General features: G+C 38.7%; 1 protein-coding gene across 3 annotated transcripts in view; it reads left to right on the top strand.

Moving 5' to 3' along the window:
* The first annotated feature begins 2,584 nt into the window (after nucleotides 1–2,584).
* The window catches only part of zfr (zinc finger RNA binding protein), a 37,445-nt gene continuing 17,772 nt past the window's right edge, over nucleotides 2,585–22,257 (top strand). For 2 of the 3 annotated variants that reach the window (XR_015935958.1, XM_088629531.1), the window contains exons 1-8: nucleotides 2,585–2,673; nucleotides 2,881–2,962; nucleotides 13,277–13,559; nucleotides 14,988–15,180; nucleotides 16,069–16,290; nucleotides 16,738–16,979; nucleotides 20,232–20,438; nucleotides 21,011–21,347. Coding sequence is in view for 2 of the 3 variants with exons in the window: in XM_088629531.1 (XP_088485657.1) it covers nucleotides 2,637–2,673; nucleotides 2,881–2,962; nucleotides 13,277–13,559; nucleotides 14,988–15,180; nucleotides 16,069–16,290; nucleotides 16,738–16,979; nucleotides 20,232–20,438; nucleotides 21,011–21,347 (1,603 nt within the window). In the remaining variant the exon portion in view is untranslated. The remainder of the gene's footprint in view (nucleotides 2,674–2,880; nucleotides 2,963–13,276; nucleotides 13,560–14,987; nucleotides 15,181–16,068; nucleotides 16,291–16,737; nucleotides 16,980–20,231; nucleotides 20,439–21,010; nucleotides 21,348–22,257) is intronic. The other variant, XM_088629532.1, reaches the window with a different exon arrangement.

Raw genomic sequence — 22,257 nt, 5'->3', positions numbered from 1 at the left:
TTGAGATACATCGGATCTGTATATCAAGTAGAATCTGTTTAAACTGTTGCCATCCATTCCCCACTGATTTCATATCTATCTTATCCTATTGTACTAAGCTTAAACTCTCTCGTTTTTTAATGTCTGATTTTACTGAATGTAAACATCTGAATCTCAGACTCTACCTAAGCAGTTTCAAAATAGCTCTCAAAGCACAACATATTAAGATCACATTTCCCTAATGGTTCTCACATTTCTGTCTGTCTCGCTGTCTTAATTGCATGAAAAGACAAGATCAACACAAGCATTTCCTCTTGTAGGTGTTCCAATAAACTGGGTAACAGAGCAATCCTTAACCATGTCTGTTATTTTGGTTACCACTGCTGACATTCCTTATAGTTTTTTTTCCCACTCTATGTTAGGAAAGCTGAAGTCTCTCATAAAAACTACTTCTTTTTACATGTATTCAAAATGTTACTATGTGTTTGTTGAATTACAATCACATTTCGCATTTGGTGATGTATAGCATTCTCATATCAGGATACTTTGGATTGTTTTTTAACAATTCTAACCCATAAGTATTTAAAGACTCTTGATTCCTCTATCTTAATTTCCTAAGCCTGAATGTACTTTTTTTGCTATATATTGTGCTATACCTCTCCCTCTCAGGTGTTTTCTGTCTTTCAGGAATTGTGTGTATCCACTGATGTTACATTTATCTCTATTTTGTTTAGTTAGCCATGTTTCTGTGATTCCAGTAGCATTAGAATTGCCTGCCAATGTGGTGGCTTCTATCTAATCTAATGTGTTTGGTCATACTCCTGGCTTATAGGTAAAAGCACGTAATTTCCTGGTCCTTTCGTTGTTTTTCCATTTGGTTCCCCCTTGATCTTGCTCCCTTTGTAACTTTCTTTCAGATTTTCCTTAATTTCTCTCCCCTCCTATTCTAAGTTCAATATTGATAGATTTCATCATGATTTAAGGTGACAAGACATCTCGTGTTCATCACATTTAGATGCAATCTGTCACATCTGTACAGATGGGCTTTGCCATGGAAAAGTTTACAGTGGACAAAAAAGCTGAAGCCTTTTTCTACACACCACATCTTCATCTATGCATTGTGTTGTGTTGAAGGATTCATATTTGAAGCTCTTCACCTTTGATAGGTGCTAGTAGGATTCCTGAGGAAACTTCAGATTTAGTTCTGTTTAGTTCATTTTAACATGAGTACATAATATAGTGCATAAGGTGCACATAAAATATGAATAGATATTGAAAGGTACAGGTAGGCAACAGACTTGCATTCAGTCAGTGCCAGCTATGAATGTTGACAACTATGCCTTCAGTCTTTTGTCTGCTCTTGTAGGACAATAGGCTGATGAAGGCTTGCAGTAGATTATATTGTACGCGAATTCAAAGCTGGATCTACCCAAGCAGCAATTGTCAAAGTCATAAAGGGTCAATCGGTTTCCAGCATGCAGTGGTTCAGACAGCAGCAAATTGATTTACTCAATACTGATAGAACCCATCATGGCTCCAGTGTTTTTGCCCTACATTATTCTCCATCTTTCTATCTTAACACTGGTAAAAAATAAATTCCTTATACAGATATGCGCGAGTCATTGATAATGAGGTCAGAATTTTCATGTTTTCCTCCTCTTGTAAGAACATTCTCTTAAATTTGTAGCAGTCGTATCAATGTTATTCAAATAATGTTGAAGAAACAGACTTCTAAATGCTTTTTTCCAAGTCTCTTTCTGTAAATGCTTTTTAGGACTAGGACTTTTTAAAATTGTAGTTACACAGTCGCTACTTCTGCTTCTATATTATTAGCAAATTGTAAAAAAAACCTGTATATTATATTGTTTTTTTTACAATATTCCATTATGTTGTTTTCTCAGATTTCCTAAAGCTAAATTCCTAAAGCTATCCTGCAAGCTACAACCGAATCTGATAATAAATGTCCTCATGAAGAGTTTAGTTCTAGGTTTTAAATCTGATTTTTATTTAATTTTCAGACTCCTTGTTTGAGCTATTATTGAGTTAAATAGCTCATTTGCGATTAAGTCTTCTGTAAAAAGGCGCCTAAGACTGCAATCCAGGTCAACGTAAAAGTGAAAACAAGCAAGTTATTGGTGTTTTGAGCGCACAGGAGCAATTTTGTTTTGTACTTTTAAAACCTTCAGTTATTAAATAATTAATTTAATTACATAGTAGTTTTAAGCCTTTAGTGTTTAATTAAATAAGATGAAAGCCCTTTGTACTCTAAAACCTCAACATTATTATTGCTATAATAATAATAGTAGTAGTAGTAGTAATAATAATAATAATCACAATAATAATAATGATGTACATTCAAAGATTTTGAACGATTTCAATAACTTTTGTCAACAAAATGTTCATAATATGTTTTAATTAAAAATCTACTGCTGAAACAATTTAAGAAAAACCTTTTCAAACGATTAAAAATCGCTGTTTGTGTAGAACCATTCGACCTTGAAAATAAAGAACAAGCATAATCGAGGCGATCGAAAACTACAACTCCCAGTACACCTTTCGCCGTTGCGCATGTTCAGTATTAGCCATTTCCTGGTGTGACCTTCTGGTATAAATTGGGAAGGGTGAAGAGTCAGAGTTCGTCAGAGAACAGGAACCCAATGATTCCCATATGCCCAGTAGTCTCCTTCACCTATGGTGAGTAAAATGAAATAAAATCGGAGAAAGAATGCACGCTTGGTGTTCAGAAGGGTAAAACAGTAGTGTTAAGGTGTTTATTTAAAGGAATAGTGCGGTTAATGGGACCTCCCTGTCGTGTTTGTGTGCCTATTTTGCTCCGTGTATTGTGCGAGGGTTTACACGGCAAGCAACGAAGGCTCAACCTCCATGTCTCTGTCTCCGCAGTGCCCAGCCGGCTAGGTGAAGATGCCAAAATGGCTACCGGCAACTACTTTGGATTTACCCATGGTGGTGCTGCGCAGTACAGGTGAGGATGGGGTGATGATTATAGTGTTTGGGTCTAAGAAGTACCGTGGCGCTCCAGCATAGGAGGAACCAGTGATGGAAAAATACCGTGCACACTGCAGTTGTTGTTCATCGAGGGTTTGGGGGCGGGGGGTGAGTCTGCAGTAAAATAGATTTGTCATAGAATCGCTGCCAGGGCAGTTTTGCCTGCTTGCATAGGGTCTACGTCCCAGTGCTTTGTCTTGGTACTCCGATAATTAAAAGATCTGTTTAGTCCACCGAAATAGAATACAGAGTTTAGGTTATAGATTATTTGTTTATGCGACTATATTGAAATTCGTGATTTAAAAAAAAAACAATTGATCGCACTACATGTGGTTACCGTAGAATTACTGCACTAACGAATTAGTGTAAAAACCTGAAGCTCCGGTTCGTTGCTGTGCACCGCGATTCTGATTCTGTAGTTGCTCGGGATTTCGGTTTGGGGAGTTTTTAGGTGCTGTAATCTTTGTATAGTCGGATGCAAACGTGAATAGCAGCGAGAAGAAAGAGCCAAGAAAAACAGGGAGACCGCGCTGTGGGTTTTGGGGTTTGGCTATAGTTAGGATCTTTGCGCAGGGAAAGTCAAAAGGTCAAACACGGCGTGACAGATGCTGAATAACCGAAAGCTTGCAAATTGGAAATGTGGGGGGGAGCTGCAGTGTTTGCTTGCATTTGGATGTTCTGTATCGATCAAATTCTAATGGCACCATTCCTTTAGCGATGGTCCATGTCGGTAGTTTTTGTACTTATGAACGAATAAAAAAAAGTTATCGAGATGTTTTTTTAATTATATTTTGATAGAATGCTTGCGGTTTGTCAACGTAATGACCTCGAGACCTGATCCACCCGTACTATAACATGCTGTAACAGTAAATATATGTACATGGACAACCTGGTCATGGTTTTGTCGTAATGTTCTTTGAAAGTCGAAGCAGAAACATTGTAATACGTCTTTTTAGGTTGTTAACTTTCAACATTAGTATGAACTCGGTGTAAATAGTGAAATATATTTACTGTATTTAGATTTACAGCTGGAATTTGGTTTCCCATGAATGTTTGAGTTTCTAGTTATTCTAGATGTGTTTAACTTAATGTTTTTTAGGCTCAAATGCAACTTAACATAGCAAACTGACCATACATAGCCTTTCTTTTGTGTAAGCAGGAAATGTAAAGGGAAATAAATGGAAACAAATTTCATCGCTTAAATTAGTTTAAATTTTCAAAACTGTTCCTTGTTTTTAACAAAAGTTTGCCCGTTAGGGCCTTATTTTCTTCCTGTTTTCATTTAGTTTTCCTAGTCTTAATACAGTTAATCATTTAAAAATAAATAAGGGAGGTTTTGTGTGTTTTCATTGGTGGCAACTCATATTTCTGTTGTGGAACAAATCTTTTATGTAACTCAAGTACACAAAGAATATTTAAAAAACATATCCTAATGCAATTATGACATGTATACTTTTTTGATAAAATTTTCCACAGCTCTGGCTGCACAGGACTTAAACATTCTTTCATCCCCAGAAACTGGGCAAAAAGTTGTTAGAATTAATCATGATAAATCTGATGTTATTGAACAATGATCAACTTCATTCTCAAGTTATTATATTTAATCAATATACATCAGATGCTGTGTGACAGTCCTTCATTTCTGTTGCTTCATAGATATTGTAATAAACTTTTATACAATGCCCTCAATAATTCCCAGTACTGTTTTCTAAAAAAAAGTTTTTTGTTAGGTTTTTTTTCTTTTACTATGGTCAAGGGAAAACTGTAAATCTGTCAGAAATGTGCCTCTGATTTTATGAAAGGAACTTTGTTTTTGTTGTGGGGGTGGAGCAGTCTGAAAATACTAAAGTCCTACAATGTATTCTGTAGTTACTAAGGAACGCCTTACTACTGAGGGATTTTGGTAAAATCCGATCAGGTCTGTCATGTTTTTAAAAGCCTCGCACCTCTGGGGTGTTGGGTTTGATTCTAGATTGGGATGCCTGTCTGTGGCATTTTCATGTACTTTCCAAAGATATGTTCAATAGGTGTCTAAATTCTCATGTATTTCTATGTACATGCACACTACAGTATCTTAGACCAGTCTCACATCCAGGGCATAGTTGTCTCTAGTTTCCTATGCTTCTGAGAGAGGCTTTGGATTGCTGTGACCCTTAGTAGGAATAAGAGGCTTTTCTGATCATGGAAAGTGAATGGATGTACTAAAAGTGGAAAATCGGCACAGGAAGGATGTTGGTACATGCCCTTGGATATATTAAAGGGGAAATGGTTGCCCAGTGGAAAAAGTCTAAATATGATCTACATTGCACTTTTGTGTGTTATTGGCTGTTTCTATAAATTCTTCAAAACCACACGTGTTGAAATCCTTTCTCTAATGTTTTTGCTTGACTGCTCAATGCAGGCAGACTCAAAGTGTAGTAAGGACAACGTTTATTTCCAAGGAGTAGAGCTCTTTATGATACAATCCTATGGTTTTTGAAACAAAGGCTGAGAGCATTGCTAAAATTAATACTTAAACCGGTAGCTCAGTATCTTTTCAGTTTGGTTCCTCTTTGATCTTTAATGAAATCACTTAATGAAGAGTTTCAGCCCCAATCTCGTTTTGTGTAAAGAATTGGGTCACTAGTTTAAGAGATTTGGTTGGCTGCTCTCCTGGAAACCAGAAACCATTTTATGGGTTTTTCAGCAAATCTGATTACCTCCTTGTTTTTAGGCAGAATTATATCCTTGAATGTAGCAGGCCTCTTTATTGCTTCTTTGAAAGTCAAATGTAAAATGGTTTATGCTCTAGAACAAAGTACTATAGAGCTGGTCCTCAATATTTTGTATACTCTTACTTATATTTCTTGTCCCATGATGACCATTCTGTCTTGGTCTTGCTTGATCAGTGCTCTTTCAGCAACTTGCAAACTATAGATAAGAATAACCAATTCAAGAGACATGGAAATACTCGTTCTGGTGATCCAAAGTATAGTGGCCTAAAAAGCAGAGACACTGGCACTTCAATCCATTGCATCATTCCATCATTGTGGTTGAGTATTTTGCTCTTTGCATTTGGTTACATATATTTTTCTGTTAAAAAAATCCAGGTATTCACCATCTGTTTAACTTGTCATTACACAAATGTCTTGTGTACATTTGTTGGTAGTAGGAGTTCATGAATTTAATGTTGAAATTCATTTAAAGTAGTGCTTTCTTGTATTTGGGGAATGTGTAAAAACTGAAGATGGAGGGGGGGGAAGTGAAAGTTCACACTTTAAGAATTCATTGTATGGAATACTTTTAGCATGCAACAAATTGCAGTCACGTGTAGGGTTGAGCGGAAGTCTTTTGAAAATTCAACATTTATATCAATCTAGATTTGTAATATCAACCCTGTTTTTCTTAGCCTGCTTCATGGATTGTGTATTCATTTTTTTTTTATCAAGCCCTTTTATCTTGGTGAAAACAATATTTAAGTAAACTGAATACTGGCTTTCTAAAGGCGTATTGAAGTGCTTCGTCAATGTTCCTTTTATGGTTAGGCTTTTGTAAGGCAAAGTTTTTTATGTAGCACAGAACTGCAACACTTTTCACTTTGGACTAAGTGTACTGCATTCTTTCTGGAACGTTTTAGTCTTGGTTCTAGGCCAAGTTAATAATGCTTACAAGTATTACAATGTCTATTCCATTAGGAATGCTTAAAGTGGAATAAAAAATGTAATTTGTAATTAACAATGAGCAGTGTTCAGTATGCTAGCTGACTGATGCAGAAGAAAAAAGCCTTCTAGTTTTTTTTTTTACTTTGTAAAGTGTTTTCTTTAATATTAGATGGGAAAAAAAATTGGAAACATCTGTTCAAATGAAGGGCACCCAAGCTTATTGAAAGCACAGGCTTCCACAAAGGTTAAAGTGAATTGCAATACTGTTTTTATGTTTTGGGGATGGAAAGAATCAGCATTTCAAACCACCATGAAAGTAAAATGGTTATCTTGTAACTAATGTACATCATAAAATAGATGAAATTCTGAGGTATGTGCAGGGCAATATTCTGCGATTCAAAATGTGGGAACAAAACTTCCGGCATTGTTACATTGTAAACAAGCAAGCTTGTGAATACATCTCTTTTAATCTAATAGAAATCTTGCTCTTGATTTTAAGACCGTTTTGCTGATGATTACTACTTGTTAACTCTGCATGCAGATCACGTGGGAAACTTTCTGTGGTGAAATGTCTGCTGCACAACCTGTACTTATTCGCTTGTTCATCACATTTACGTTAGTCATTACAGTGACTAGTTAGCAGAAAGATCACAATCACATTGCACTTTGTGGGAACTCTCACTCTGGACCATGGGTTTGTGACTACATGGCAACTTGCAGTACTTTCACAAAGTTCGCAAGAAGCATGAGGTATTCTGGGACGACGTCCAAGTACAATGTGTTAAGCCTCCATCACTCAGGTGTCTTGATTTGACCTTCTTGTAGAAGAATGGTGCCACATCCCTTCTGCAGAAAGCGAGATGTTCATAAACTGTGATGGCACATCCAGGCTGTACAGGTGTCATGTGGTGGCCCAGTGTCCCATACAGTGACTTTGGTGTTTCCCTCTTTTTGTCCATTACCTGTATCTTAGTTTTTTTTATGTTTATAATAGACCTTACCCATCTTCAGTTCTGTTTCAGCTTTGTCTGCATCCTATGAACAATTTAATACAATTGTATATCATTTGGAAGCACTTTTTGTGAATAATTTCAACTTCTTTTCTTGAGCGTTTTACACTATGGCATGCATTATGATGCTGTGTAAAGTGCTATGTTAACCGAATTAACATTTTGTGATGGGTAGTTACAGAATAAAGCCATTTTTATTTTCCCCGATGTCTGAATTATTTTACACACTTCTGTGTACAAGGTTTGTAATTTCGGAGTTATTTTAATAAGACTGCCGAGGCTGATGTTAACTTTTATGCAGGAGGGAGAAATGTATAAATAGAAATGACAGGTTGTTTCAGTGTTAGCTTATTGTGATCTCCATGTTGAAACCTGTGAAACATAATTAACCTTGAAGTGTTCTTGAACCTTAAACATGTTAAATAACTTGAAAAACAAGTCAGTCTGCTTGGTGGCTTTAGATATTTATTCTCAAAAAATCCTATTTTTTTATCCTTCAAAAAGCCTACTGTAGCCTATTTTCTTCAAAGATGGCATTATGTATTAGGTTTGAGATGAGCGTTTAAAAACCTTAATCCACTGAAGCAAAAATAAAGATATTTGGAAGGCAGCTGAAACAAAAAAAATTTGATATAGGACTTGTACTCCTAATAATGAAAGAAAGAAGACAGTAGCTTTTCTTTATTACCTCATTTCCACATACAGTGGTCTGCTCAGGTGGAATTTTTCAAATCTGGGTGTTAATGTTAAACTTTTTTTTGTTATACCCAGCCTATTTTGAATTGCCAGTTGTGATTTTTACACTTTGGCTCCCAGCAGTGCACCCCATGACCTCAGTCAGTGACCCCCCCCACCTCACAGTTAATGAGGTGGAGACCCATTCCTCCTACCTACCCATTCAAGACTGAAAGATTGGAGGAGAAGCACATCCCTCACTGAGGCCACCGCAAACCTGCAAGCTCCTGGGAGACTGCAGGGACTCTTGGTCCCCTGGCTGAGCAATTCTCTTTATCACAGTTGACTTGTGACTTAAACCCGTGATTGCAGAGCTCCTCCTGCTCACTTGAGTGCCTTTACTGGTTGAGATACTCTGGAGACAGATGATGGCCATCCTTGACTGCGTGGAAGAGCCCGTGAATGAAGAACTGCCTTGCAGATGACCCTCACTTACCCATTGGATCTTAAAAACAATTGTATCTCTTTAGAAACTGAGTTCTGAGAGGTTTTTAGTCTGGCACCTATTTTTTGGTTGGGGGGAAAAAACAATATAAGTTGGGGAAAGTCTATTAAAGCATTTTGATTCTCTATTTTTTTTGAGTGATATGTGTGATACTTTTAGGATGGTTTGTAAACCACATAAGGGAAAGCTGGTAAATTCAGCTGAGTATAAAGCTTACGTCCTGTTATGTTAATCAGTATCTGGCCTTTTAACACAACACCTAAATCAACTTTTTTAGCTGAAGTGTAGTTACAATTTAAAATTGTAATTAGTGTCTGACCTAGACCATTCACTGTAACACCTGTTTTTACCTTTGTTAGCCCATTAGAGAATTAGAATTGGTGTGTAGCCATATGTTCATTTGTGTAGAAATAGAAGAATGTATAATTGTTTTGGTTTGAAAGGGCAGGCTGGGCTAGTTTTTAAACAGATGCCTTCCAGCTCAGAGCCGCGCTAATGAGGAACAGTGCACTGCATGGAGAACTCTAAATAATTTATACGTGTACTTGGAAGTCTGAGCTCATCTTGCTTAATAAATTATGTGGGGATCAGATTTTCGTCTGGTGACTTGCATTGCAGTTTAACCATGAGCTGCTGGGTTCAAATCTTTGAATATATGCAAGTACATTGAACATGCAATACGATGTAGATGGAATGAAAGATTGTATCGCTTTGAGATAGCTGGGGGGAAGTAATGTCTAGTGTTCCTGTAATTAACATAAGGAGCAAGTTCACAAAGAGTTTGCAACTTCTTGGGCTCAGCTGTGGCCTACAGCCTATTGCTATAGTACAGTTTTGTCAAAGTGCCAGTGTTCCTGTCCTATGGGTGCTTATAAGTGAATGTGCCATTTGAGTAATAATGGCTTTACTTGTTGGCAGTCTTAGTGTAAACAATTTTTCCCTTGTTAATGGTACTATGCATTTCAGAGTAGTGTAGCTGAACATAAAGTGGATCATTGTAACTTGAAGTAACAATGTCCTTTAAATTCAAATATTAGGCCTTTCAGTATAAATGCATTTTAAAAATGTATTTTGAAAAAAGATTGATACATTTTAACCTACAGGAGATTGACATGCCATAATTTAGCTTCCAGCATTTTCCAGCAGTCTGGGGTCGATGTGCTGAAAGTATATCATACTGTATTCTAGTTATGAAGCAGATACTGTACTTTCCTAGGTGCATCTTGCTGAACTAGTATGTTTTAAGTATTTCATGTTTTATAACGCACAAAATAAAAAACACACAATGTGCAAAAATAATGTACTGTTAAAGCTTTGTCATTACACAGCGTTTTTGAATATCCAGCAAGCCTTCCCTCCAATATGCTGTGGAATCAATGAGCTACTTAAGAGAATTAACCACAATGAGCATTGTTTTATTTTTCCAGCTCAGTCTCCTCCCCGCATCCCAAAGGCACACGGGCAGGCTAGCAAGTTGGGCGAGCTGTGTCTTTGGTCACATGACCCAGAGGGTCTGCAGTTGTTTTCATGCTCAAGTGGTTACATCATAGTAACATGGCATACACCGAATGAGACTTGTAACACTTCTTAGGTGTCCATCAGAGACGCGACGTCTCCTGCATTCTGGTATTCTCATCTATAGCATGGATGTTGGATATTCCTTTAACACTTTTTGGATCACTTTTTTGTGAGAATATTGATGAAGCTCAATAAGATGCTCCCTTAAGAGTTTTTTTTTTTTAGAAGCATGGTAAAGTCCATACTAGTAGTTGTCAGGTTTTGGCAAAGTAACTAATTTATATTCGGATTTAGTTGTGATGTAACTAAAGTAGCTTTAAACCAATTTCTTAAGGCTGTACTTGATTTTATCACATTTGAAGTCAAAGATTGTAAAGCAGGATGCATCTACATAATTAAATGATTTTGACTAAAAAGTCTTGATACATAATCAGAATGTCCTCTTGTTGTAGCAGAGCCTCATTCCCTTTTCTAAGGAGAAGGAAATCATTTCCAGGCTGTGATGTGTACCCTATTCCATGTGTAAGCAACAATCCTCCAAATGCAATGCCGTTCTCAATCCTGTCTTCAAAGTTTTTTTGCGATTGCATACATCTGTATTGCCAGTGAGAAGGCATCTGGATCTTTTTTAGATATTGCGTGATCGTTTCGTTGTGAAATACATGCACTTTTCATTATGACATTGTGCTGGAAAGCAGAGAGCTTTAAGTAGAAATAGGCTTACTAGTTTTTTTTTATAATCTATAAAGTACATTTTTAAAATTTATCAAATTTCAGCTTTAGCTCAGTGATACAAAAGTTTGTTTCACATACAGTATTCATATTCTTTGCAGTCTTCTGTTAATTGTGTTAAGATCTGTCTGCAAATTTCATTTTGGTTCTTTTAATGGGAATTCTAAGTATAGCAAGTGAAGAAATCGGGTGATTTATATCAAATTCTGTTTCTATTAATTAAATGTTACAATTTTTAATTTAGTTTAAAATGTTAACATTTTTACCACGTCCAATTGCTGTACAAAATAATCGCAGTATAATGTTTTTCAAATGCTTTCTTTTTCCCTTTCGTGCTAGTTACATCATTTAGCGCATTATCTCAAGATTTCTCTTATGAAATTGTAAGTTATGAGTATTTGAACATGGCAATCCTGTTGTGCCGTTAATGAAAGCAATAGTTGATTTAAAAACAAATGAATATTAGTTAGTGGTCTTGAAGTGTATTTTAAAACCAAATTTCCAAATCCTGGACAAAAACACTTGCTGGATTTTGTTGCAGCCAAGTTACGTGATGGAGTCCTTAACTGACTTTAAAATAGTATTATTAATTGCAACTTTTATTTTCAGCTCTTAAAAATGTATTACATAAGTAAAGTAAAATCCAAACCTATGAGTAGAAAATTTAGCAATTTCTTTCAATTAAAATGGTAAATTGAATTAATTTGGTAATTAAGATTAGCTGGTTTAAAAACAAGTACTGTAATTGTGTGATCCTCCAGAAACAGTATTGAAAACTCTGTGATACTTAACACTGTAGGAACATACAAAGTAGAGGAAACTGTTCAGCCCATCCTGCTTGTTCATTTGCTTATGGTTGTGATTTGAGAAACTATTGCAAAGAGCTGTTTTTGGAATAATTGCTAACATTTAGCTTCCAGTTCCTTGTTAAGTAGGTTGTTGTAAGGTTGTTTGGTGTGTTTTGTCCAAACAGAGAATTTCATTGCAACTTTTTTTTTAATTGAATCAATGAATTCCATGAGATACAGAAGTCTACTGACCCCAGACAGATACTAATAAATCTGCTTAACCTAGTGTATAAGCAGCATGTTGTTCCCAAAATAATTCTCTCCTTTTCACCAGTAGTGTTTGTAAATGTTTCTTCTGCATCTCCAATTGATGAATTATTGATGATGTGATGTCTCAAGCAGAATGATTACCTTCTGTTGTCTGTGAAAACAGGGTTTCCTTGAGAGATTGGTGTAGTAGTTCTGTGTCTTCTATAAGTAATGCAGTGATACGTGAATGGTGCCTCTGTCTGGCACACTGATGGTTCTGCTGCAGTTTGATATTTATGTGACGCTATGTTGTGTACATAGTACCACATGGCTACAGCTCGGGTAATATGGTGAGAATCAGGAATTATAGATGTGCTCTTCCAACACTTCAGGGCTGTTCACTTTTTGAGTTTAGTGATCAGAGTAAAGTGGCATGTCTCACTCATTGAATTTAGCAAAGGCACAAGAAATCACAGGTGCAAAAAACACAGCTATGATTAATACCCACATTTCCATAGTGGTGCTTGTGAAAATCCTTATGCACTGCTGTTTGAGAATTGGAGTCTCTGTGACTTGACCAGGCTTGAGCTGGCAACATTTGGACAACAGGAGTCCACTTGCACTCTGAGAAGTTTGGGAACCCACCAACAGAGTTTTTTCAACCACTCTTTTTAGTTCCATTTCTGTCATTCCCTTTAAGGACTTCCAAAGAAATCATTGTTGCCAGTACTTTGGAGTGCAATTATGCAGCACTCCGAGATAGTCATTCTTTTTACTTTCTCAAGCAGATGCATATCGGCAAGAGGTTTTTATGGCTGTATAAATCTGCAACAGATTTTTAAAATATATTTCATGGAACATCGCACGTGAGAATACTCTTTCCTGTTGAATTCAAGTTAAGCATAAAACATTCTCTAGAAATGAGAGAAGAGGCAGCACTAAGCACGCAAGAATGCAAGGTCCGTAAAGTTTTGTCTCCAGCAAGAACAGAAAAATTAGTCCGATTAAAGTCTATTTTAATGAGGTGTAGCAAGGATTAAGATCATTGGAGAATCTTGGCAAATGAGATGTAGGTTAAAGGCATAACGATATGGGACCAACATGGCTTCAGCTGTCATTCTGCAGATCGTGAATGTCCTGGTAGCACCTTGTAACCCGTCTTTTTGTCTCCAGCCAACAGCCGGCCGCTGGGGTAGCCTACACTCACCCGACCACAGTGGCCAGCTACACTGTGCACCAGGCGCCTGTTGCAGCCCACACTGTGACAGCGGCCTATGCCCCGGCGGCTGCCACTGTGGCCGTGGCCAGACCGGCCCCGGTGGCCGTGGCGGCTGCTGCCACGGCCGCCGCCTATGGCGGGTATCAGCCAGCGCACGCGGCCACGGACTACGGCTACGCACAGAGGCAGCAGGAAGCACCACCCCCTCCCCCTCCGGTCACCTCGCAGAACTACCAGGTAACTCCAGCCTTCTTGTGAAAATTGGGACTCGCCAGTTGCCGTTATACTAGTCAAGTTGTGGATAAATACAATAGATAGTCGTAACTTATATGGGGGTTAGGGGTTTTAAGTAGTGCGTAAAGCCAAATTCACGAATAGACAAACTTTAATCTATAACCTTTATAAAAAAAAAACCCTACTTGCCTCAAACGGTTCTTTAAGATAGAAGTATAAAAACAGTAAATAAGATGACTGTATAGGCTCACTAGCTCGTGTAGATGTGCTTGATAAATTCTTCAGAGAATAAAACATTTTTTTCAATATTTATTTTCTGAAACCGATCTTGATAGTTAAGGACATGTAAGTTGCAATTTGACCGTATGTGGCTGTCACTTTGACTTTTGGCTTCGAACTCTGTGACGGCACTCAGGGGAGAAGTGTGGTCGGACTCCTGTGACCTTTGAGCCCCTCGTCTTTTCACGCATTGCAGACAAAAGCGCTGTATAGGAGGTTTTGCACCAGCTGGAGGAGACGATGTGTCTGACTCCTCCCTACCCTTGGCGATGCACACACAATTGTGTTCCTCCACTTTGGGAATCCTGGTCACAGTCAGCTAGTGACGTGAGCCAGGCTGGAACCTGAGCTGCCTTGATAATGGACTTCAACCAGAGCTCGTGCAAGCACCTTTAATGGTTGAGCAACTTGTGGAGACCTGCAGCATTACATTTTAATGCTTCTCTCGAATGTGTGCTGTGAATTCGAACACTATAGCGTAAAAGCCATTTGCCTCATTAACTGATCTCCGTTCTTGCAGGATGCCAGAGTGTACATAAAGTAGTGAAAGATTACATATCTCGACCTGGTATTGGTTTATATACAAATACAGCCTCCAACCTTTGAATGCGTCAAACAGTATACAGTCAGAGACTGTTTCTGTGGGGCTAGACAGAAGGCGGCGTAATGAACTTGGTAACATGGCCTGCATAATTTATCAATTTGCTAGACAATTTCTTGTTGAAGTGCAAGATATGAGAAAAATATGTGAAGACAATTCTGTTACAATTAGAAAGTCCCTTTTTCTCCCATTGCATTCTGAAACATCTTGACACAAAGACATGCTTGTCTCAGTTGGCTTATACCCTAATGCAGTCAAGAGGAGATGAAACTTGGAAAGTTTAGTGCTTTATATAGCCTACATTTTCCTAATGTATTTTTTTCCCCAATCAATGATAAAATGTGGGATGTTTTGTTCTATGTGAATTACTGTCACATTCAGGCTGCTGGCAGGGGGGGAGTTCTAAATGGAGCAGTTGAAATGTAGTCCAAGTTTAACTGTAATCAGTCTGGCCCTGTAGTTTTAGATTAAGCCAAACTTTTTATAGGCCCCTGTAGTGCTTGCCCTGGTACCCTCTGGTCTAAATGCTCCTGTTCCCTGTGTTATTCCAGGATTCCTATTCCTATGTGCGATCCACAGCCCCAGCTGTCGCCTATGACAGTAAACAGTACTACCAGCAGCCTACAGCTACGGCGGCTGTGGCTGCAGCTGCTGCTCAGCCACAGCCCACTGTAGCTGATTCCTACTATCAGACAGGTACGCTTAACACATCCTGGGATTCGTCATGGAAGAAAAGTCTCCAAGGTCAATACATTTTTCTTTTTTTCCCCAAAAACTTGTGTAGATGTTTCCAATAAGTCCTGGATGTAATAATTCTATGCAATGCTTGTATTTAGATTTTTCTTAAAGCACTATTAAGCCACTTTTTTTTATTGTGATGTCCTTTTAGTTCTGCAGTATCAACAGAAAAGCATATTTCTGTATGATTGTTAATCATTTGATAATCGAGATGCATGTTTGCGATGAATAAAGTAGTAGGAAGAAATCATCTACATGGCTATACACAATTGTGATTATATTATATGCCGAGGTGAGCATCCCATGTATGTGAGATGTGCTAAAGGAAATTTCCTTATACGTGCTTTTCTATTGCTGCTGTTTTAGGACTTATGTCATGATTTGTTTTCAGATTCCATACATCTTATCTGTTGGAAATGTTTTTTAGTATATAATTCACATCTATGTAACTTGTCTAATATGTAACTTGTGCACACTTTGAGTTTGGCAGCTTTGATTTTTAAATACAGGTTTAATCTCTAAATGGTTTGGTTGAATAAAGAAACTACTGATTTTCTGGCCATGCAAGTAAAACAATGTCCAAGAAGAGGGGATTGATTTTTCAAGTTGAGGGAATAAATGTCTTTGTTTGCGGGTGGGGGGGGGGGGGATGCTTGAACTTTAAAAGCTTTCTCAGTTGTTTCCAGTCCATATTGTTCCCATGACATCTTAATGCCAGCAAAATGATGTGGTTTCTTTATCATTTACTTGAATAAAATTGCTAAATATCAAAAGATCCTTTGAAGACCTTACATAAACATTGATTTCTGGGATAGCATGTGTTCTTAGAATTTTTTTTTTCTATTGGATAAAGCTGTATACCAACTTAAAATTTTACTACTTTTTCTCTTTTAGCTCCCAAAACAGGGTATAGCCAAGGAGCAACACAATATACACAAACACAGCAGACAAGGCAGGTGACGGCAATAAAACCCGCTACCCCCAGCCCGGCCACCACCACCTTTTCAATCTACCCAGTATCCTCCACTGTCCAGCCGGTAGCCGCTGCGGCTGCCACTGTGGTGCCATCCTATTCCCAGAGCCCCACCTACAGCACGACTGCAGTCACGTACTCTGGTAAGTGCCAGTCTTGTTTGGTCACGTTTACTTCAGTCGGCTGTGGTTTGTGGAGCTGCCTAACGAGTTGCGTTTTTGGCAAAACAGTATTCGACTCGTACTGCCATCTTGTACTGCCATTTCCCAGATTAGTGTTTGAATGTCTCATGTATTGGGAACCGTTTGGATTTGTTACACTCAGCTGTCATGACGTCTTGTTTGTGATCATGTGTATTACACTTAAGCATAAACCGAAGGCAGCATCTTGTCTATGAACATGAACCAAACTGCATTTGACTCGGATTGATCTGATTTTTTCTTTCCTTGTATTTGTCTGGTTTTATCCTGCATTTTTATACATTTTATTTAGTGGGTTACCTATTCGGTTGCATTGTACTGCACTTTGAACCCGAGTTGTTTTATCTTCATCAGTGCTTAAGTGTTCACTGCTTGGTTTGTCCTTCCCAGGAACTACATACTCAGGCTATGAAGCAGCTGTGTATTCTGCCGCCTCTTCTTACTACCAGCAACAGCAACAGCAGCAACAGAAACAGGCGGCAGCGGCGGTGGCAGCCACCGCCGCCTGGACAGGGAGCACGTTCACCAAGAAGACTCCATTCCAGAACAAGCAGCTCAAACCCAAGCAGCCGCCCAAACCTCCCCAGATACACTACTGTGATGTGTGCAAGATCAGTTGCGCCGGCCCTCAGGTATGCTTTTTTATTTTTTTCATTGGAATCATTGGCCTCTAGAGCTTCGGAAATTTTAAAAAGTTTTTCTTTGCACGAATTGGGAGAAAAAATAGTCTGAAAAATGAGTCAAGATTTAGTAACTCCAACCGATAGACATTTAGCATTTTTTTGAAAAAAAAAAGCTTTTTCTTTAAGTTCCTAAAGTTTTTAGTAAGGGAGTTGCAGGATGGATCAAAATCTTCACCCTAATCATTGATTTCAAATTAGATGACAATTCACAAACACATTCTTAACACATTCATTCTGTAGAACTACGCATGCATACATGCATTCAAAAGTTGTGTTTTGTTTGATTGCATTTTATTACAGAATGTAATGACTGTAGGAAATGTAATACTGATCAAACTGTTTGCCTAAAGCTTGTTAATTCGTACAAACTTGTGTTTGCACCTAAACAATGTTGCACAGATGAAATTGCCTAGCTCAGTTGCTAGCAGCTGCTTTGTCCACAGCTGAGCAACTGTTTTTTTGGCATGTGGGTGGTATTTGATAGCAGAATTGTAAATTGTTACAGAAGATGAGAAATGAAAATTCACTTATTGCCTGAAGTATGTATATACCATAGCAGTATATACAGTGCTTTCAAAATTATTCAGATGCTTCTTGTGGTGATCTTTACATTTTTGTCAAAATTACACAATGAAGCATGCCATGTTTTTTTTACAATAATTGTCAGCAAAAACTAAAGAGAAAAATGAGGGATGGTGAGTTCATGGGTCTAAATACTTAATATTTAGTGGAAGCACCTTTGGTGGCAGTTATATCCGTGAAGTCTTTTTGGGTCAATTTCCAGTACCTTAGTCCATTTACTGTACGTTCCCATTAACCTTGACAAGATTATCAGAACTAGAACTAACTGTTGCCACTCTCATGACTGTAGTTAAGGATGGTGTTGACTGAGAACTATGTAGGGTTTGTATTTTTATATTAAGACCAGTAATTTCCAGTTTTGTCTAGTTTGACCACAAACTTCTGCAGCATGTTTGCATTATCACTTAGTGCTGTGTTGCAAACCCCATGTAGGATTTGAGATTTTTTTCAGTTGCATGGAAGCCCCCTTTGTAGAGTGACCAGGATATTATTGCCCTATGGCCATTTCCTCCTGTTTCAGCTCTTAGTCTTTCAAAATCCACTAGACTTATGCTGGGATCCCTAATCACTTTCCTCCTAGTGGCTTTCTTTGGAGGGACAACCTGATTTAGTTAGTGTCTGGGTGTGCCTTTCACTTATTAATGATCGACTTGATGCTCAAAGAGAGATTTAAGGGTCTTGGAAATGTTTTTATGTCCTATTATTCTGCTGATCTGTGCCTTTATATACAGCTTTATCCCTGAGCTGTTTTGAAAGTCCCCTGGTCTTCACGATTCTGTGATGAAACACCTTTTTATGTATTTATTCTACAATAGTTTACACAAGCGAAAGGGCAGTGAACTAATGGTGTGGCTAATAAAGGTAATTTTGTGCATCCAATTTAGTTTTGCCACAGCAAAGGGTTGAAATTGACTATGAAATCCCAAGGAACTTTTGAAAGAAACTGGGGATAAAGTGGTAGCGACACAGGTTATAGTGGAATATGTATCATCCTACCAGGACACTAACTAGATCAGGCTACTGGGCAAACAGCAAATTCAGAAGGAAACAGTAACTTTTATAGAGTTGAGTTGAATTCTTGTGCATGCAGTTGATGGAGGGGGGGAGGAAACAGCTGGGTAAATGAGTAACACGTATATTGCAAGCAACTGCTTCTACACAGTTGTGGCTAATGTGTTAGGCTAATAACATCTCATTATGCAAAGGGTCATGTATAAAGTATTGGATAGGCCTGGTTGCCTATAATTATGGCTGCAAGAGGAAACCCCAGTGGCTTTGAAAGAGGGCTGTTTGTTGGAGCATGTTTAGCAGTAACCAACACAGTTCAACTTCCTGACATTTAATGAACAGCATTCTCTAAGGTGATGTCAGTATGGAATTTGGAGGGAAAAAAATCCTTGGCAAAGGGCAACGGTAGGCAGATGTCCATACTCCAGAATTGTGATACCTGCGCTTTACACATACAGGCCAAATCGGTGACTCGAACAGTGAATTACCTAAATTGATTTACATTGACGTTTCTATATTTTATTATCCACTGCGTGAACATTAACAACATTCTGGTCCCTACTCAAAGAGTTAGTATGGTTGTGCGGCAAAAAAACAAGCTTCTGCTGCAAAAAATGTTTAAATATCATCAATGAGATGGACTGGCATACTGCTTGTGGTGTATACTGCCTTGTGTCCATTGCTTGCTGGGATAGGCTCTGGCTCCCCTGAAACCCTATACTGGATAAGAGGATTAACAAACACAGGACAGCAGCAACAACAAGTTAAATAACATACAACTTAAAAAATAACATCAGTGTGAGCCAGTGGTAGGGTTTGAGTTCAGTAATCTGAAAGCTTGTGGGAAGAAACTGTTTCTGAACCTGGAAGTTTGTCTTTATGCTCCTATAATGCTTACCAGAGGGAAGGGGGGAGAAAAATTAGAAACCAGGATGATTGGTGTCCTTAGTGATACTTCTAGCCTTCATGAGTCAGTGAGTTGTAAAAAATGTCCTAAATAGAGGGGAGCTGTACTCCAATGGTCTGAGCTGACCTGATCACCCCATGTAACACCTTCCAGTCAGACAACAAGACACTGCCAAACCACACTGTAATCCCAGACGTGAGGACACTCTCAATAGCGCAACTGTAAAATGTAATACGGATAGTTGAAGATAGACCACATTTTTTCAGCTCTCTGAGGAAGTAAAGGCGCTGTTGTGCCTTCTCTGTAGCTCCAGTTACATGCTGGGATCTCATTAGTGATGTAGGTACCCAGGAACATGAAGCTGCTAACCATCACTACAGCCACCCCATTGATGTGGATAGGGGCGTGATCCCGCCCTGCTTTCTAAAATCGATGACCAGCTATTTGGTTTTGCCGACATTGAAGGAGAGACATTGAGGTTTTTTACAAATGAATTGTAAAACCCCCAGACCTGGGAAATTTTGAGGAAATGGGCAACATTCTTGCAGCACATGACATTCTAAAACACCTGCAGTGTGACCTGAGGATTTATGTGGTTTCCTGTAAAGACGATATTGAGATTTTGTCTCTCAGTACCATAACATTTGGGCCCGTAGACTGTTTTCAGGCTTCATAATGGAGCCCTTTGTCTCTCTGGTTTTCAGACTTACAAAGAGCACCTGGAGGGGCAGAAGCACAAGAAGAAGGAAGCAGCTCTGAAAGTGTCCCAGAGCAGCAGTAGCAGCAGTGGTAGTGGCAGTGGCAGCTCTGCCCGGGGCACACAGAACCAGCTGCGCTGCGAGCTCTGTGATGTCTCCTGCACTGGCGCGGACGCATACGCAGCCCACATACGGGGAGCCAAGCACCAGAAGGTAGCTAGGTTGTGACCAGGCCTAAAAGAAACCAAATTTTAAGAGCCACACTTTACACAGTATCTGCAGTCAGATATGTTGTATGATGTCATTATTATGCCGTGAGACTCCATTAGCTTTCCTTTCCAAGGTTTTTGTCTGTCAACCACTGGACAAACTTTGAAAGCAATACTGTCCTGATGTGCATGTCTAAGGATTATATTGCTTACTTGGTCTCGGTCCAATCTCTGTCTCTTTTAATAGCTTTGAGTCGCTGAATAAAACTGTCATCTCTTTCTCATACATTTCTGTGGAATTTTGGAAGTATCTTGTATTTGTGCATCTCCTTTTCTAGATTTAGTTGTGTATTTTTATATATTGTGATTTCTCTTGCACTATTGTGTCATCAGGAGTATAGGGTTCCTGTGCTTTGTAATGAACATCTTAAGATCAAGAAAGAGCTCTAATAATCTATTATGCTTAACGGTAATGTGATGTCTAAAGCTTTTTGGTGAGCAGTGCTTAACTATGATTTGCTAAAGGAATAAGTAAGCCTAACATTTGACACTAATGTTTTTTTAAATTCCATACAGGTGGTTAAGTTACACACCAAACTTGGGAAACCCATTCCGTCAACTGAGCCTAGTGTGGTGACCCAGACTACCACATCGACCACAGCGGCTTCCAGCAAGGCTACCAGTTCGGCCGTCAGCACTGGGATTGGCAGCGGTGGCGCTGGTGGCAGCAACAGCAGCACCACCACTGCCTCGGCGCCCGCTTCCACTTCCTCGTCCTACCTGAAGCCGGTCAACATCGTGAGCAGTCCCGCAGCGAGCAGTGGAGTTAACAAGGGCAGTGCATTAACCACTGCTACAGCTAGTGCAGCTGTCAATGTCAAGAAGGCTGCAACCCCCAAGATTAATTTTGTTGGTAAGCCTCCAGTTAATGATGGTTACTGATGACTCTTATGTGCATTTCATGAGGGAGTGTCCATGCGGTCTTCATCTTCAAGTGTTTATGAAATAGGAACCTCACGAGATAATGTTTTACTCCAGAAACAAGTGTCTGACCTATCACACATTCATTATTCTATGTATGCTAAAAAAACTAAAATCTTGAAACATTTCAGTGCATGTGCGTGTACATAGCTGTGAATGGGTACTAAAAGCTGTTTGGGCACATGCTGCATGTGAGAAAAATAAGTGGCTTAAAAGGTGGCCCATACTATAGTTTAAAACAATATAGGATTTTGTCAGGTAAGAGAGCAAGCATACTTTGACTTATTTACCACCTTGGGCGGAGCACTTAACGTGAAGGTAAGTTACATGGAAAAAGTTTCACACTTCTGGCTCCAGTACATTAAAGAATGTAACATCCTCTTAATTCCTTGAGTAAAACTACAACTGCATTTGATAAAGCCTAGTTGGGAATCTCTTTGACATCTGTTAATACACATTAAAATGACATCTTATTTTTCATCATAAAAATTCCTGCCTTGAACATTTTTAGTCAAAGTTGATTTGAGCACAACATTTAAAAGGTTTTGCTCTGTGGATTTGTACTTTTGTTAAAGGAGGAGTAAGTCTATTGCATTGTACTCTCAAATTAAGTTAAGGTACTTGCCTGGAGCTCAGGTGGAGCCCTGTGATCTAATGTCAGAAGTTCAGGACTGGTTTATGTCTCGAGCCAGCTGTGTTAGGATTCTCCCAAGCAGCTGTACACAGTTCACAGAATGTTACCAAAGATAGGACTGAGAACAGTTGGCCAGGGTTCTCTTGGCTGTAACTACAAAAGGGGCGCCTACAACTTCCTAGGCACTTACAGGCTTGCAGAGAAATAC

Source organism: Lepisosteus platostomus, chromosome 4 (genome assembly GCF_059453375.1).
Source record: "Lepisosteus platostomus isolate fLepPlt1 chromosome 4, fLepPlt1.hap1, whole genome shotgun sequence".
In the NCBI taxonomy this organism is placed as follows: domain Eukaryota; kingdom Metazoa; phylum Chordata; class Actinopteri; order Semionotiformes; family Lepisosteidae; genus Lepisosteus; species Lepisosteus platostomus.
This window is presented reverse-complemented; position numbering and strand designations above follow the sequence as displayed.